Source organism: Mastomys coucha, unplaced genomic scaffold (genome assembly GCF_008632895.1).
Source record: "Mastomys coucha isolate ucsf_1 unplaced genomic scaffold, UCSF_Mcou_1 pScaffold6, whole genome shotgun sequence".
Taxonomy (NCBI): Eukaryota; Metazoa; Chordata; class Mammalia; order Rodentia; family Muridae; genus Mastomys; species Mastomys coucha.
The window spans coordinates 112,249,605-112,266,949 of NW_022196912.1; the positions used below are offsets into that span (position 1 = coordinate 112,249,605).

Below are 17,345 nucleotides of genomic sequence, written 5' to 3' on the forward strand. Positions count from 1 at the left end.
AAACTGGGAATGGAGAAATTCGCATGTAAATAAAGAAAATATCTAAAATAAAATAAAAAAAATAAAAATAAAAATAAAATTAAAAAAAAAACTCACACACATAAAACTGAAATAAAGTCACAAAATTGCTTAGCTGGGGTAAGCATTTGCACTTGCTGGCTTTATTTGTCAACTCGACACAAACTAGAATTACCCTAAAGGAGAAAACTTTAATTGAGAAAATGCTTCCATAAGAGCTGGCTATAAGGCATTTTCTTCGTTAATGACTGATCAGGGGAAAGCTCAGCCCATTGTGAGTGGCTCCATGCCTGGCCAGGTGCTGCTGGGTTTTATAAGAAGTTAGGCTGAGCAAGCCAGTTAAGCTGCCTCCCTCCGTGGCCTCTGCTTTCGTTCTGTCTCCAGGTTCCAGCCCTGCTTGAGTTCCTGTCCTGACTTCCTCCAATGATGGACTATGATCTGGAAATACAAGCCACATAAACCCTTTCATCCCCAACTTGGTTTTGGTCATGGTGTTTTCATCACAGCAATAGAAACCTGACTAAGCATTCAAGGTCATTCTGACCTCAGGAGAATTGTCTGTAGTGTAGTGTCATCATCAAGATCATAAGCAGATAGATGTAGTGACTCAAGTCTGTAATCACATTCTGGACTGAAGTCAGAAGGATTACTTGAGGTCAGCCTTGGGCCAGAGAAAACAACAAAGAAGAAAACCCCCAATAAAGGTCTTTTCTTCTTATCTGGAATTTGTTAGTGACCAATCAAAATCAACATCCCACGTGGCCAACAATGCATTTATGCAAACAGCTTGTTGAAATCTTGAGATCTGCTTGCTTCTGCCTTCTGAATACTGGGGCTAAAAGTGTGCATCATTTCATAAGTTAGAACAAGTAAATGTATATTCGTGAACCAAAAGGCTAGCAGTTCAAAGTCCATCCAAAGTTCAGAGATGGCATTAAAGAGAAAAGTTTCCCTTGTTTTCTGATGGTGCACATGTCTGACTGATTTGCAAACCTTAAAGACAGAACATTCTTTTCCAGGATTTTTTTCTTTCTGGTAAAGCTATGATAAAAAGATGAGAACTGCTTTGTTTCCCTTCTTGATAAATTTCTAAGTGTTCAGTATAGGGAAACGATACTCTCCAACATGAAGTGTCATCTTACTAATCTTAAATAGGCGAACTGTTAACTGGTCAGATTAGTAGTTACAATTCGAGGTACTGTCTAGAAAGGTTTCCAACCTGACTGAGGTCTTTACAGTGTCCCTGGTGATTGGTCCATATGGAGGTTCAGCCTGTGGTAATTCACTAGCTACAGGTCTATGACTTAGAGACAAACTATCAAAAAGACTAATGGCCTTGCACGAGGAACACCAACCCCAGATGTGGTTTGAGTCTCATCACCACTGTTTAAAAAATAAACAACAACAATAAAGAGAACAGCATGTGAGCATAAAGCAATTTCTCAATTTCAGCATGACTGAAATTATTGGCTTGTAATTTTTTTTTTTTAACATGGGAGCGCTGACCTGTGTATGCAGAAATATTTGCAAACAGTTCTGGCATCCACCCACAAGATATTAAGAGCATGACTTTACCTAGCTAAGGTAATTACAAACACCTCCAGACAATGCCAAATGTTTCCTAGAAGATAAAATTACCTCCAGTTGAAACAACTAGTATCAAGCTGTGAATCAGAACAACTGTGAACAGTAGAAACCAAAACAAGTCTTGTTACAAATAACTCCTTAAACAAGAACCAAAAAGGCAAACACCATAGCAAAAGATTTTTGCATCAGCAGAATCATAATATAGACCACTCAATAACAGAAAATATCTGCAACATGGAGAACACAAGTACTGGTTATACCATACACTGTAAATGTGGGGCTTAGAGAGATGGTTCAGTGGTTAATAGAGCTACTGCTCTCTTCAAGAGGATGCAAATCCAGTTCCCAAACACACACACCACACAATTCACAAACTCTTGTAACTCCAGCTCCAGAGGATTCAAGACCTTCTTCTGGCCTCCAAGAGCACATATTACATGAGGCATATACATACACACATACACACATACACACACACACACACACACACACACACACACACACAAACCACAAATATTTAAAAAGAAATACAACGATTTTTCAGAGCAGCATTAAAAAGCAAAATCTAATTCATGCAAGAAATGTATCTAAAATAAAATGATCTTGAAAGTAAAAAAATTAATTAAAAGTAATAAAAATGAAAGCAAGATCCTCTTAAGCATATATAAAGCAGAATTTAGCTTAAGAAATACCAAATGAGTCACGGGATGGCATTTTCTACCGCCAACAGTTACAAAGCACAGAGATAAAACATTATCTACATGTCAATAACAGGGCAGCAAGTCTCCCAGACAAGACAGTCGGACTGAAGGAAGGAAGAGGAAATACACACGGCAGCTCTGCACAGACTACCTGAACAATGCAATTAGTATACAGATTGGGTTCAGTGAATTTATGTACTGAACCCAATCTGTATCCTAGTAGAAATATATCCTAAGTCAGAAAACATACCTCTAGGAAAAAAATTAAATAATACATTTGGCATTTATGACTTAATGTGAACAAAAGAAACTATGAACTAAAGTAATGGCTCAGAGGAAAAATAATTGCACCAGAATACCCATATGAGTAATAAGTGCTCAAACTGCAAATGTCCTCTGAAGTACAATCCTCCAACTCAACAGTGTTCCTAGTCAAATCACTCAAGAATACACCTGCTCCCCTCAGACCTGAGCTATCCACGCACATTCTAGTGAAAGGCAAAATCTTCCATGTGAAGTGCTTAAATATAAATTTATAATTACACTTTCTTTTGAAAAAAAAAAAAGCCCAAGACAATTTTAATCACATCAGTTTTTCCAGAAAAATAGGGTAGACATATGTTAAATAAAACACAAGAATGCAATTGGTAAAATCTAAACTAAGAAAACCTCACAGAACAAAGAACCCATTCTCTGCAGAAAGCTAAAAGGACAAAAAAATACTAAAGGGACTGAGTTACAAATCAACTGGATCCAACGCATTAATATTAAATGGACTCAGATCCAAGCAATTAAAACTACAAAACAGCCATGATCAATAATTGATAATATCAAGAAACAATTACACATTTAGTTATAATAATGGTATTATTTATGATAAAAGGAAAAAGAATCTATATCATTAGAGAGACAGGATAAACCTGTATAGAAGTCATACAGCACACTGTGTAAAGTTTCTTCCAGAACACGGACAAGATGGGAAAAGAAATGGATGGACACAGGAATAAAGAATGACCACAGGTTCTTACTGACAGAGGCTGCATGATCAGAACATATTATTCCTCAGCATACTTCTGTATACATTGAAAACCCTTGCAGTGGGCTACAGCTCAGTGGTAGAGCACTTCCCTAGCATGGATGACGTCCTGGCCTTCATCCCTAGCACTGAAAATGAAAGACAAAAATAAAGTACTAAAAAAAATAAAATCCAAGATTTTCATTTAAAAATAAAGTATATGAAGAGATAAGCCATCTCCCCACTGATTAAAAATCAAACTTCATACACAGGCAGGCTTCAAATGCTTATATGCTGTCATGGTACATAGAACATCTGTTTACTTTTCAAAAACAAACTGCTGAACACAATTCAGGACAAAGTTAGGATCCAGAGAGCTGTGAGGCATAAATGGATTAAGAAATAGAGGATACAAGAAAATAGTTACAGTCAGAGAACATAACTAAATGCACATGAACAGAGTCACAGGAAAACTGAGTTAGGTACTAATTTTACAACATTGCCTTGTTAATTTCTAAAATTAGATATCTGAATTTAAATCTAAATAAAGCCCTATTTTATTAATCTAAACATTAACTGATTTATTTAAAAAGTCACCAATGCATTTCATTGTCACAGAGCCCCAAATACACATCTCCAAGAGAAAGGAATGAAGTGTGAGCAAACAGCATCTTCCTGAGTAAATACTGCCACAGGAGTGTAATCAAAGGGCAGGGAAGGCAGAGGAAATGCATGCTCAACACCCAGATACGGAAACCACAAAGTGTAGGTGTTCAAAGTAAGTCACACCTTACCCTATAACATCCACCACCTTCCAGAGCTCCTGGTCAAGCAGCACAGAAGAAGAAATCGGCTCCCAAAGATTATCACTTGCTATGATTCTCACTCGCTGGAGACCTTGATAATCCAGCATTTTTCTTAATTCCTTGGGAGACATAAACAAGACACAGCAAAGGTTACAAGTGAGCCTTGAGTTACTGGAATATAACCAAAATAGCCAGCATGTCTTTCAGAATTCTACATTCTAAGGATAGTGTCAGCACTGCTCCTCAGAGGACTGAGTATCCGGCACAATGCCAGAGAGGCATCTTCCTCCTCCATAGTTTAAAATTATGCTAAACAACAAAAAGTATGGAGTTGGGGAGGACGGGTGTACATGAAACTTATCAAAGAGTATTATGTAGAAATAATGGTTATTTTTTTCTTTCTGTATGTTTTCTTCCTCAAATTTTCTATGTAGACATGATAGAATTGAAACATTTGTATGTGGTAAAATACTCCTATCCTACATCACATTTTAAGTATTTCTCTATATATTTAAAAATTCTATTATTATTGAAAATTTAAGTCCTTAAATGTTCACATACCAGCTTTCCTATCAAAGTATCCATTTTTGCTTTCCTGTCTTTCATGCTTATAAACAGGATAGAAAATAAGGTCAACTTGCAGAGCCATCTGTCAACAAAACCTACAGGCCAACACAACCTTCTATCAGGGAAAAAATTCTCCCCAAAACATCAAAATGGATAGATTGTCTGTATGAAAAACAGGGACAGAGGAAAGACCACCAATGACCCAGGATCAGAAGGGACAGATTCTATACCAAAGGTGTTTCTTTATAAATTGATACCATCAGCCCTGCTCTACATCTTGTCAATACTGGACAGTCTCTGACATACATACCAGGTGTTCAATGATATCTGGACACACTAACATAAGGAAAAGTGAAGATTTTCACCAGCTCTTTTTAATATTCTAATTTTTCTGAGATGAAATTTCTAACAAATGTACTTTTAAAGAAGCAAATAAATCCTGTAATTGGATCCATGGTGTTCTTTATAATAGTTTTTTTTTAACTCATGATATTGTGTACTGTCCTAGGTTAAGAAACATAATGACAGATAAAGTGACAGTGGAAGCGATCTCTCAAGGACTTCCAGTTAACCCCAAAAGGTCAGTAGGACAGAGAATCCCTTACCCTATACTAGAAAATCAAATTTTGTGTTTTATTACTCAAGTTTTTTTCCTATTCTTACAGAAAAAAAGTAGTCAATCTTGCATTCATTTATTACTGTCAATACTTCTAGTCTTAATAAACTTACTCTTAAAAATTCATGGGGAATTTTGTGCATATTTTTAACTGCAGTGTAATTGAAACATTTTTAAATGCATGTAATCTGTAAGCTATGATTTATTAATCAGTTTCTATCTCACAGTCAGTATGATTACAGCATTCTCTGCAGAGTTTATGACATCTCAAATATCATCTTTATTGAGCACCCCTTCCTAGCCCCAAACTATATCCACTTATCTATTTACAGGTAAAGAAGGCAGGATCGTCTGAGAGGCCCAGAGATTCACACATTCACATCTTTCTAAAACTCTCAGATACAAGGGGGTTTCCAGACACCATAATTACAAATTACCATGAAACCAAAGTCAATCTTAAACATAACTACACAGCAAAAATAATCCCAAAATAAGTGATACACTTGACAGAATACATAACTAACTGGTATTATATATATTCCATTGTTAGGAACAAACCCTTCCTCTCTCCAGAAGCCATCTCACCACACAATAGGGACTATGTATTTGATAAAGCCACATGAACTGAGTACCTTATTCATTTGTAATGATTTCACTCTGCCATAGGAATTTCAACAGATCACAAAATCCAATAAACCCTCCTGCTCTAAAAATAGAAAGCATAAATTACATGCTTCTATATCCTGAGACATTTAGGAAAACCCAAGGTCAAAATAAAAATAAGTGAAGTCTGACTACTCAATGACAGTGAATCTCAGAGCAGCAATTTAATTGCTAACTTAAAAGAAAATGGGAACCCAATGTTAATGTTAATGTTCCCCCAAATGAAACAAGCCCTATTATCATGAGCATTACACTAGGCATGCACTAACTTGGGCATCTGTTCCTGCCCCTTTCTGACTAATAAAGCTCATAACCTCCCACTAATAATCTTGTGCTCCAGTTTTCTAATAGACCCACTATGCCACCTCCCATACCAAACCAGTCCTACAAGAACTCCTAGGAAGATGCAGTAGATGGATCAGAATTTCGGTTATGGGGAGAGGGTGGAATGTGCCAGGTCCTGAGCCTACGTATAATTCACAGGCTACCTTTAGCCCTCTAAAACTCCACATCAACAGACAGAGCATCTGGGCATGTAGTACTTAACTACTTTCTATTTCCTACCAGCCAACAGGCCCAAAGTGTCATCAAACCACATCTGATGCCTACAGTTGATCTTTCTGCTTTGTTGTGACTGCCTACTTAATGTTTCCACACTAATGCATTTGACAAGTGTCATGATTTATGACTTTCTTTGTTCCATTACTATGGAACTTCATAAATCTGCTTCTACCTGAATATGAAATTTGGAATAAGATAAATCTGTTTCTAGACCACATCACTTGTATTTGTCTCCAGAATAAACTACCTCTTAACCTTTGACACTGCGTTGACATCACCTTTTACCACCCTACTTCATGCCTGCAGCCTGGCACTGACACTGACCACCTCACTGTGGCTGTCATGGATCCCCTCAAAGCAATACCCTACCTCCTTCTAACACAGACTTGTTAAAATGCACCTCAGCTGGGCTGGTGAGATGGCTCAGCGGGCAAGAGCACCGACTGCTCTTCCGAAGGTCATGAGTTCAAATCCCAGCAACCACATGGTGGCTCACAACCACCCATAATGAAATCTGAATCCTTCTTCTGGTGTGTCTGAAGACAGCTACAGTGTACTCATTTATAATAATAATAAATAAATCTTAAAAAAAATAAATAAATAAAAATAAAATGCACCTTAGCACAGTACACCACAGTATCCTATTGACTGGGCCAGTACCCCTCTTCTCTGCTGTTATAATATATAACATTTTATATATATGAATGACAAGACAAATAGTGATAAAAAATAAACCAGTAAACAGCTAATTCTGAAAAGTAAAACTACTGGGGTTTTCCAATGACAGGAATCAAAACTTTCATTTTTCTGTTTCCTAAAACTGACGACAAAGCAGCAGCCTCCTGGGAGGGACTCGAAGGTGTTAAAATGCCTTGAGAAAAGCAGTGCAGGCTAAGATTTTTAAATACTGCATACTACTTGTTCAGTGATTTCACACAGAGCCATGTTATACAACATCTTCTGTCCTACTTACCTATAACTGTCAACCTGACACAGACTAGAGTCACATGAGAGTCTCATTTGAGGGTTTTCCCATGGGCATGTCTGCTAACTAATACGGGAAGGTCCAATCCATAATGGGCAGCACCATCCATCCCAGGACAGATGGTCCTGGGCTACATAAGAAAGCTAGTCGATCAGGGACCGACAACCAGCATTTCTCCGTAGTTCCTGCTCCCTGCTTCTTAACCTGGCACTTGGCTCAGTGATGGACTAACTGAGAAGTGTAAGCCAAATAAGTCCCTTCCTTCCCAAACTTACTTTTGGTCAGAATATTTTATAATAGGCAAAAATGTAACTAGAACACTCCAACAATATTACGAGTATTTCAAAGAAATTTAGAAATATGATAAAGAATAAAGCTAAATTTCTTGAGTCTTTAAAATCCAAAATAATCCAGTTGTTTTAATGTTTATCCGAATTCTAAAACTAAGGTCATACACATATACAGGTTTGTTGACATCAGGTTTCTCTATAAGACTGACTTCACTGTGTAGACCAGGCTGACCTCAAACCTCAGAGCTCTGCCTCCCAAGGACTAGGATTAAAGGTGTGAAGCACTATGCCTACCTAATGCTTTTGTTTTGTTCTGTTTCTTTTGTAGCTGTAAATGGAACTAGTAAGCATGAGTTCCACCGTTAGCCATAACTCAACCCTACTCCAACGTTAAAAACAACATTCACCCCAAGCCTTCAGATACAGGCCACTCAGGGCCTGTGAAGGGTTACATATCTAGTCTTCAGTATCAGGAGGACAGGCAGGAAGAATTTAATCTCATGTCATACCTAGCAAATTAGGATGTCAAAAAATAAGGTTTCTAATCTAACTATCCTCCAAATTTCTTTTCATGAAAGTATAAGCAAAAAGAGATTAGTTTTACAGACCTTTATATAGTTGGCATCAAATGGCCTTTCATTCCAAATCTGCAAGACAAAAATTCAAAGTGTCTGAAATGAAAGTTTACAAATGTCAGAAAATGAACAGTCATTGAAGCACTACATACAATTTATACTTCTATATAGCAAAATAGCTTTTAACAGTTTAAATATTTTTAAAAATATCTAGAAAATATTTTTCAAAAAGTCATGTATATGGCTAGAGAGACAGCACAACATGAAGAGCTCTTGGTGCTCTCTCAGAGGACCAGAGTCATTTCCCAACACTCTGCAGTGGCCAACAGCATCTCTAAGTACAGTTCCTGATGATTCAGGGCCCTCCTCTGGCCTCAGTGGACAGCAGGCACACATGTGGTGCACATACATATACACAGCCAAATACTCATATACATAAAATCTTTTTTTTTCAAAATAAGGCATTTATTCCAGAGATTTCCATCAACAGAATATACATTCATGCAAAAAATATTAGAATTATATTTCTAATGTACCAAATTATAATTCTATGTACCAAAGGGTACAATGGACATTGGAGAACAAACAGGTGTGAGAATCACTGAAATAGAATTATTTCTAATATACAGACATAGTAAAAAGCAAATTATATATCAGGGAATGGTTAGAAGGAACTTTAGAAGGAATTTGCCTATGCAGAGAAATGTAATGATCTGCAAGAACACAAGAGCAGGCTCTTACTGAGGAAGGATAAAAGGAATCACGCTTTGCTTGTCCTCTTAGGTTCAGGATCCTGAGGGTGCGGCTTCAGTGCTGAAAGGGAACTTCCAGGCCTTTAGCCCTATAGTCTAGAGATGAGCCTAGAGTGTAGGTGTGATAAAGAACTTATCTAAAAACTGCCTCCCTGATGCGTGTGACTAAAATGAGACAGTTAACCATCACTCACAGGAAATATTTTGTGAACATGTACCATATCAGAAATCTTAGAGATCCATCTGCATTTAATCACACTAACGGGTAAAATGTACCAACATTTAAAAATAAGAAGTTCCCAGATGCAAACTGTCAGCTGTACTTTGGAAAAGGAGAGGAAAGCAGTATGTGCTGCCTGCCTGCCTGTGGCCATGGCTCATCCTCAGGCCTTAATCATCCTCTAAGAGGATCATGGATCTACAGCAGTGTCCGTCTCTCACTGACAAGAAGTCCTGTCTCTGCTGGAACACAACAGCCACTGTTCTACCACAGAGCAAACTCAGGACAAGCTTGCTGATAATTTATATTTTAAGTGCATGAACACTTCAAATCAGTATCAATCTCTGTCAACACTGTATTAAAATGCTTTAAAACACATATGTTTATGGAGACCCGCTATGGTTACGTGTGAGACTTTTGGGGTACAGTTTGAAGTATGTGGCTAGCCTCCAACAGTCAAACTCAGTAAAGCTGCAATGTTTTAGACTTTTTAATACATTAAAAGATGTTAAATAACAGTTTAGGACAAAAGAGGTAGATTTCTAGTAGCCTGCAAAATCTTGTCCATCACCTGTATTTTCAAGATCTAAGAATGAAAAACAGCTTCAGTTTGAAACCAGTCACACTGTAAATGCTTATGTATCTTACTATCGACAATGACCTATTAATGCCAATTTTAATATTTATGCACTAGCTCTTTTTTTTTAAGATTTATTGTTATACATAAGTACACTGTGGCTGTCTTCAGACACACCAGAAGAGGGCATCAGATCTCATTACAGGTGGTTGTAAGCCACCATGTGGTTTCTGGGATTTGAACTCAGGACCTTCAGAAGAGTAGTCAGGGCTCTTACCCGCTGAGCCATCTCACCAACCTAGCACTAGCTCTTTATAAAACATAAAAAAAATAAATAAATAAATAAATAAATAAATAAATAAATAAATAAATCAGGTAATCCCTGGCTTAGGGCACTAACAGCAAACTCACCACATTGAGAATAAGTTGTAAAGTATAGAGGAACCACATTATTGTTTAAAAACTAGATAAAAAGCTTTGAAGGAGAGCCAAGCAGCGGTGGAACACACCTTTAATCCTAGCACTAAGGAGGCAGAGGCTGGTCGATCTCTATGAGTTCAAGGCCAATCTGGTCTACAGAGCTAGTTCTAGAACAGTCCAAGTCCACACAGAGAAACCCTGTCTTAGAAAATAAAAACAAAAACAAAACAGACAAAAAAGAACCAAAATAAACAAAAACAAAATAAACCAACAACAACAAAGGCTTTGAGAGAAAAATTTGAATTGGATTGGTACAAAAAAAAAAAATCCTAACCACAGCCAATCAAAATGCAGACTTGTGGAGTCTCACCCCAATGGACAGATCTACAAAACACTCCCAGACACACCTAAGGCTCAGACAACACTCTAGTAGACTGGGCAGTAAGACTGTAAGAGCTCAGGAAGTTTGCAGTGAGATTATGACTCCTAGGAAAGTCACAAATGACACCCATAAAGTCTCACTACCATGACTGCGCAAATGGGAGCTAAACAAGGACACTACCAGCAGACATGAGGAAAAGCAGGGGGAAGCCATGAGGCCTCAAAGAACTACAGGCAACTGAGGAAAACTGTGAAGGGGAGGGGTGGCCTTCCCCAGAGACCAGCACACCAATTAGTTGTCTAAGGCCAAACGGTCAACCCTGAAAACATACATGCAATTACATTATATGGACCGAACAGGATGTATGTAGGAATATACATGTATGCATACACATATATACATGCAAGAACAATTAGTGAAAAAAGGGGGCAGTGAATGTGAAGGAGTCAGGAGTGGCATGTGAGAAGGGAAGCAAGGGAAGAGAGCCATGTGATTAAAATCTCAAAAGTAAAATTAGGCAAAGAAAACTTGACAATTAAAAATGTTTTACTGTGAAAATAAATTAAATGTAGAGGAAAATATTCAGTACTGTTCAAAGGCAAGAATAATTTAGATTGGCAAAGAATAGCAACAAGAGGTCAGCTGTGGTTCATTTGTAATGTTATTAGACACCAAAATAACAAATCAGTTTCATGATACAAAAGGATTAGTCATCAAAGAGCCGCAGCAGCAAGCACTGGGTGGGGGAAGGACTGAGTCTTTTTAGTTTCAACTCCATCGTGGGTGATTTGGCTTGGTTTTTCTCATGGTCGATATATGAGCTCAACTTTCTGTTTCCCAAAATAACAAGAACCATTTATGCATCCCCTAAAACTGGCAACATGGTTTTCTGGGTTTGGTTTGGTTTTGAGGCAATGATATAAAACGTGGGCTTCCTTTCCGCCACACTGACTAGGAATTAAATAGAACTAGGCCCTGAACACAGGTTCCCTATTGATCAATTTAGAAAAGGTGCTTTTTAAAATCTGGTCTGAGTATTGAAACCTAAAGAATTTCCCTTTTATCTTCTTAAAACTATAACAAGGGGCTGAGAGATGGCTCAGTAGTTAAGAGCACTGGCCGCTCTTCCAGAGAACCTTGGTTCAATTCCCAGCACCCACAATCAGGTTCCCAACCATCTGTAACTCCCAGTAATACATTCTTTATTGGTCTTTTAATTTGGAAAGTAATACTCTTTTCCTTCTTTACCTAATGTCCTCTACTGGCCTACAAGAACACTACATGCACATGGTACACAGACATACATGCAAGCAAAATACCCATACACATAAATAATAATTAAAAAATAAAACCTATATCAAAACATCCTGTTATGGTGTTATGCAATATGTAAAGTGTATTTCTATACCTAAAGTATGGTTGTAAATCTTTCTAATGGATCAAAAATCTAATTACTTTCTAAAATTATACATATACAAAAATAAAATTAAAAACCAAGTATGTTAAACTTTGTTACTAACCCCAATATAATCAATGTCCAGGTCATGATAATGCTTGGCACCCATAATCCATCTTACAACATAGAAGGAAGTGAGCTGAAGATTTACATAAGGCCAGTTGAAACCTTTGCCCAGCCATCCAGGGAATGACCATGGTAACCCTGTAGGGAGAATAAAGGTAAAAGAAGAGGACGTGAAACAGTGCTGGCACCACGGAGACAGCTGAGAAACCAGTGCACCAGAGCTGGCTGAAAGGAGAGACTCCACCACATGCAAATGCAAAAAATCAAGAAACCAAGATTTCTTACTGATCCTGACATGCATGTCCTATACTTCCTACTGTCCTTTCAAGAAAATGAAATTAAATAAAAATACAACACCTCACAGTATCTTCTAACAGGAAGAAATGCACGTTTTAACACCTCTGTTCTCTACAGGGATGTTTAACTTTACACTCTTGCTCTCTGTGGTCAAACTGAAGAGCCCTGAAAGGCTTATTCCAAAACAACCCTCGTATGATCAGTGCAACATGAAGTTCTCACTAACGAGGATGATATCTTACAAACTAAGGTTGAATTGTCACTAGGCCAGGCAACCAAGATCAGCAAACCTAACTCGGCCATTAAGTGAACACATAAATGTCAATGAGTCAACAGGGAAGTGTTGCTGGGTGAGGGAACTTCACCCAGGTGTGTAACCTCAGTAACTCTGGCCTGTGAAGTTAGGAGAGAAAATTGAAAGGCACTAGTTATAATTTCTACTTCAGCTACAATGTTTGAAAATAAACTCAGCAGCTCATTTCCACTCAAATATATGACCAATCTAGTTTGCTGCTAAAAAATAAAATCAAAATCAAGCTGACACAGTGTTTTTTCCTAAGCTAATTTCACTATATAAAAAGTATGACATTGAAACAACAGAACCCTTTAAAGACAATGCGCTGCTAAGTACAGCAAAGGTCTACCATGTGAGTCTTTACTGGAATGTGGTTTAGCATGCCAAACATTTACATGAGGTCTCACCTTGGAAACAGGACAGTGGGGAGGGAGCATGTGCTCAAGTCAATGATGCTTACACTGTTTCAAACATTTCTGGAATCTCTCATAAAAAGCCATTTGGAGGAATACATTCTTTATTGGTCTTTTAATTTGGAAAGTAATACTCTTTTCCTTTAATTATCAAGGGAACTAGTTTTCAGTAACTTAGGTATTTAAAATAGGCCATAATTTTATTTAACTCAGTCTGAATGTAATCAAAATAGCAAATTGACTTCCAGTGATAAAAGCCCTATGCGCTGGCTACTTAAAGTATTTCATGCTGCTACAGAATGGTGAAATGAATACAGGCCAGCTTGAGCAACTACTCACTTGTGTCCAATGCTAATATCTAAACCCAATAAACGTAGAAATTGGATGCAGAATTTGTTTAGAATCGCCAGTCTCTGGTGATCTTAACATCACCAAGAGTGCTGGACAGTTTTATGTCAACTTGGCACAAGCTAGAGTCATTAGAGAGGAAGGAAGCTCAATTAAGAAAAGGCATCTATAAGATCCTGCTGTATGTAAGCCTGTAGGGTATTTTTTTAATTAGTGGTTAATGGAGGAGGGCCCAGCCCATTGTGGGTTGTACCATCACTGGGCTGGTAGTTCTGAGTTCTATACAAAGGCAGTCTGAGCAAGCCATGTTGAGCAAGCTAGTAAGAGACATCTTTCCATGTCCCCTGCATCAGCTCCTGCCTCAAGGTTCCTGCCCTGTTTGAGTTATCGTCCTGACTTCCTTTGATGATGAACAGTGAGCCAGAAGTGTAAGGCAGGAAAAGAAACAAAACCTTACTCCACAGCTTGCATTGTCTGTCATGGTGTTTCATCACAGCAATGGAAACCCTAAGACACCAAGGTTTAAAAATAACAAGCCAGGCATGATGGGAAGCCTACAACCAGAGACTTCACTTCAGAGACAGCAGGAGAATGAGGCAGAGGTCAGTCTGGGTTAATAGCAAGGTCCAGGCTACAGTAGGTCACAAAGGGAGACTCTGTCTCAAAAATCAATCAATCAAGGCATGGAGACACAACATAATAAACAGTGACAATGAAATTTCATTCCTGGTATATGTTTCATAGCTGGTAGTATAGGCATAATATCCAAAAATTAGTACTTATGTATTAAAAGAGACATTACAAGCATGATTCCAAATTTAAGAGTTAAAGGAAAAGAGAGTCCTAAGCACTTTACCTTACCCATAAGTATAATATTTGGGTTCCTCTTCTTAGCTTCCTTCATTAGCCACCACTCATAGCCTCGGAAATAATTCTCATCTAGCTCATAGTGCATATGCGAGGGTTCAGTGCCATCTGAATAGGGAGAGCAAAAGGAAGGACATGACCCAAGGATGTGCTTTCTAGAGCCACTTAAGTACACAGAGAGAGAGAGAGAGAGAGAGAGAGAGACTCACACATATACTCACACTCATATTCACACACACACTTGCATGCAAACACATACTAAAACAATTTTTTAATGTGGTACTTTTCCTGTATTTTAGTTCTGGTTCAGAAGTTGTGCAGATGAGAGTTATGTAAGAAGGTGGCTTTGCAAAGTATCTTATTTCATATTTTTCATTATCTTAAACACTGTAGGTTCTTAAACAATAAAGCCACAATGTTATTTTAAAAGCAGTACGGAGAGGAATACTATCACATTACTGAACAACCCCAGGACTAAGTTCTGCTGCGCTTTCAACCTGAGGTTTTCCAGCCTGAAGCCCACATCACCTGAGCTCTCCCTCCCAACCGTGGCTGTGAATTCCTGTACTCCTGAGCCCTGATCCCACAATATAACAGCCATGACACACAGAAAGCTCTAAGAAAAGGTGAATATACATGCCTACTACAGCGATAGCAAAGTCCTGTGCTAGCACTCAAAGCCAGCAGAGGAAACATCAAGGCCAGAAGTAGGTCTCTGAGGTCAACATCCTCTTGTGCTCTCATGGGCCTATGAAGATGACTTCCTGGCCCATTTCTTCTTTAATATCAGCATGAGAACTCCTAAGAATTGCATTTATATATCTTTATCTCTAATTTAGCTTCAGCAAATGTACCGCATTAGCATTAGCTCCCTGTCTAAAAGGTTTTAACATAAGACTTTTTTTTTTTGAGAAAAGCTTTTTAAGGAGGTTCCCTCCAGCTTTGATTTTCCCTTTTTTTCTTTCAGCATAAATTAAACACGAACACTGAAGCAGAGCCCAGTAACTGACCTACCTCACTTTCATTTTCTCCCTCTCTGACTTCATTTTGCCTCTTTAATTTTTTTTCCTTCTGAGTTCTCCTAACTTGGGCTGCCCTGCAGTTACCTTGGATTCTAAGAACAGCAGTTCTGATCCACAAACACCTTTATCACAACAGATTAAAGCTACCCCCAAAAGGTTAGAAAGAGAATCAGGCTACCCTCTCAGGGAGAAAACCTCTCAGGACCATTGCAAGAAGCAGCCTCAGGAATGGGCAATCAGACCACAGCCTGACCAAGGCGACCTGCTCTGCCAACTACGCACAACTCTAGCTAACCAAACCACAGATTAAAGCCTTCACTCCCCTGTTCAACAGAGCCTCAAAGTCCTTGTGGGGCCCTCCAAGAGAAGCCATGCATGGGTCACTAGACCTTTTTCTTATCACTCAGAGTTGTCTGCATGATAAGAGGGCCTTCCTGTCGTCACCACTGCCACGTCCCTGATAAGTAGCCAAATCTAGGTTACTACACCAGAAGCCAGGGCTTCTGTCCTCAAACTCCAGTAGAAGCACATGTTCAGGAGAGACTCAGCAGTAAAGTCTGCTCTTCCAGAGAACACGGGCGTGGCTCCCAGCACCCATGTGATGGCTTACTACTATTGGAAACTCCAGTTTCAGGAAATTTAATACTCTCTTATGGCCTCTGCAGGCACGGAGTATGCTCCTGGTACACATACACCCCTACAGACAAAAAACCCATAACATAAAAATCAATCATTTTTTTAAAAATTACCTTGAAATCACTAGCAGGAAGACAATACACAGAAAATGCTCTCAAGTAATATTAACAGACTTGGCCTATAAGCATTAAGTATATCTAATTACTTTAAAATTTGGTTATGAAGGGTGTATCTTTATTTAAATTATCTTTGGTTATTTTTTTAAAAAGCTATATCTGTATCTCTAAAATACATGTCTTTTATAGTATATTTTTAAAGTTTATAACATCTTACATGTTCTATATATAAATGTTTCTTATAACTTTTCCATAAAATTCCAAATGTGCATGAGTTTTGGAAAACTGGATTTGTCTCTCTAATGATTACTTCAATGAGCAATTTAAAGTCTCAATACTATTTTGGAAATTTTACATTTAACATGATTCCTAAAAATAAAAATAAGCCAGCGTGGTCTACAGAGTGAGTTCCAGGACAGCCAGGGCTACACAATGAAACCCTGTCTCAAATAATAAATAAATAATAAATAAATAAATAAATAAATAAATAAAAATAAGAAAAGCCAGACCAGCAAGGTGATGTCACACAGCCCAATGTACGCATGTGCACACACCTGAAAATATAAAAGGAGAAAAGTAAAACCCGCTCTGCTGAAGAGCAATCTCCTCAAATGAGGCGATCTTCCTTCAGTCCCATGTTTCAGTACAGGTAAAATGTCAGGGAAACCCATGTCCCAAATCCTCCTACCTGTTGTTTGTCCATCACCACCTATCTCCACTTTTAGACTATGCAAAGAGGCACCAAAGTTTGGCTGTGGAAAAAAGTAACAGTGTTACTAGTGTGCTCTGTCATGCAAAACCTCGCAGAGGCCTTGGGCAGTGCAGTGAGAGAAGAGCCAAACTTCCATCAGAAAGCTGAGAAATTCTAAGGCTGAACTTCACCATATACTTTCAAAACATCACAGGCCCATTAGGTGATTATTCTTCCTTACCTTAAATAGATAATCCAGTATTTCAGAACGATAGGGCTCTGGGTAATTTACTAGAAGCCGGGAGGTTGCCTGGGAAAAAGAAAGTTTTCAAAAATATGAAAATAAGTATGATCATCTGTATTTGTCTATAGTGTACACACACACACACACACACACACACAC

At 38.2% G+C, this 17,345-nt stretch overlaps 1 protein-coding gene across 6 annotated transcripts in view; it reads right to left on the reverse strand.

Annotated features, from left to right (window-relative positions):
• Positions 1-17,345, reverse strand: part of Galc (galactosylceramidase) — a 68,288-nt gene that overhangs the window by 41,438 nt on the left and 9,505 nt on the right. For all 6 annotated transcript variants that reach the window (XR_004114066.1, XM_031355317.1, XM_031355316.1 and 3 more), the window contains exons 2-7: positions 17,184-17,252; positions 16,940-17,003; positions 14,472-14,585; positions 12,256-12,395; positions 8,418-8,456; positions 4,116-4,246 (exon numbers count right to left, since the gene is read on the reverse strand). Coding sequence is in view for 5 of the 6 variants with exons in the window: in XM_031355317.1 (XP_031211177.1) it covers positions 4,116-4,246; positions 8,418-8,456; positions 12,256-12,395; positions 14,472-14,585; positions 16,940-17,003; positions 17,184-17,252 (557 nt within the window). In the remaining variant the exon portion in view is untranslated. The remainder of the gene's footprint in view (positions 1-4,115; positions 4,247-8,417; positions 8,457-12,255; positions 12,396-14,471; positions 14,586-16,939; positions 17,004-17,183; positions 17,253-17,345) is intronic.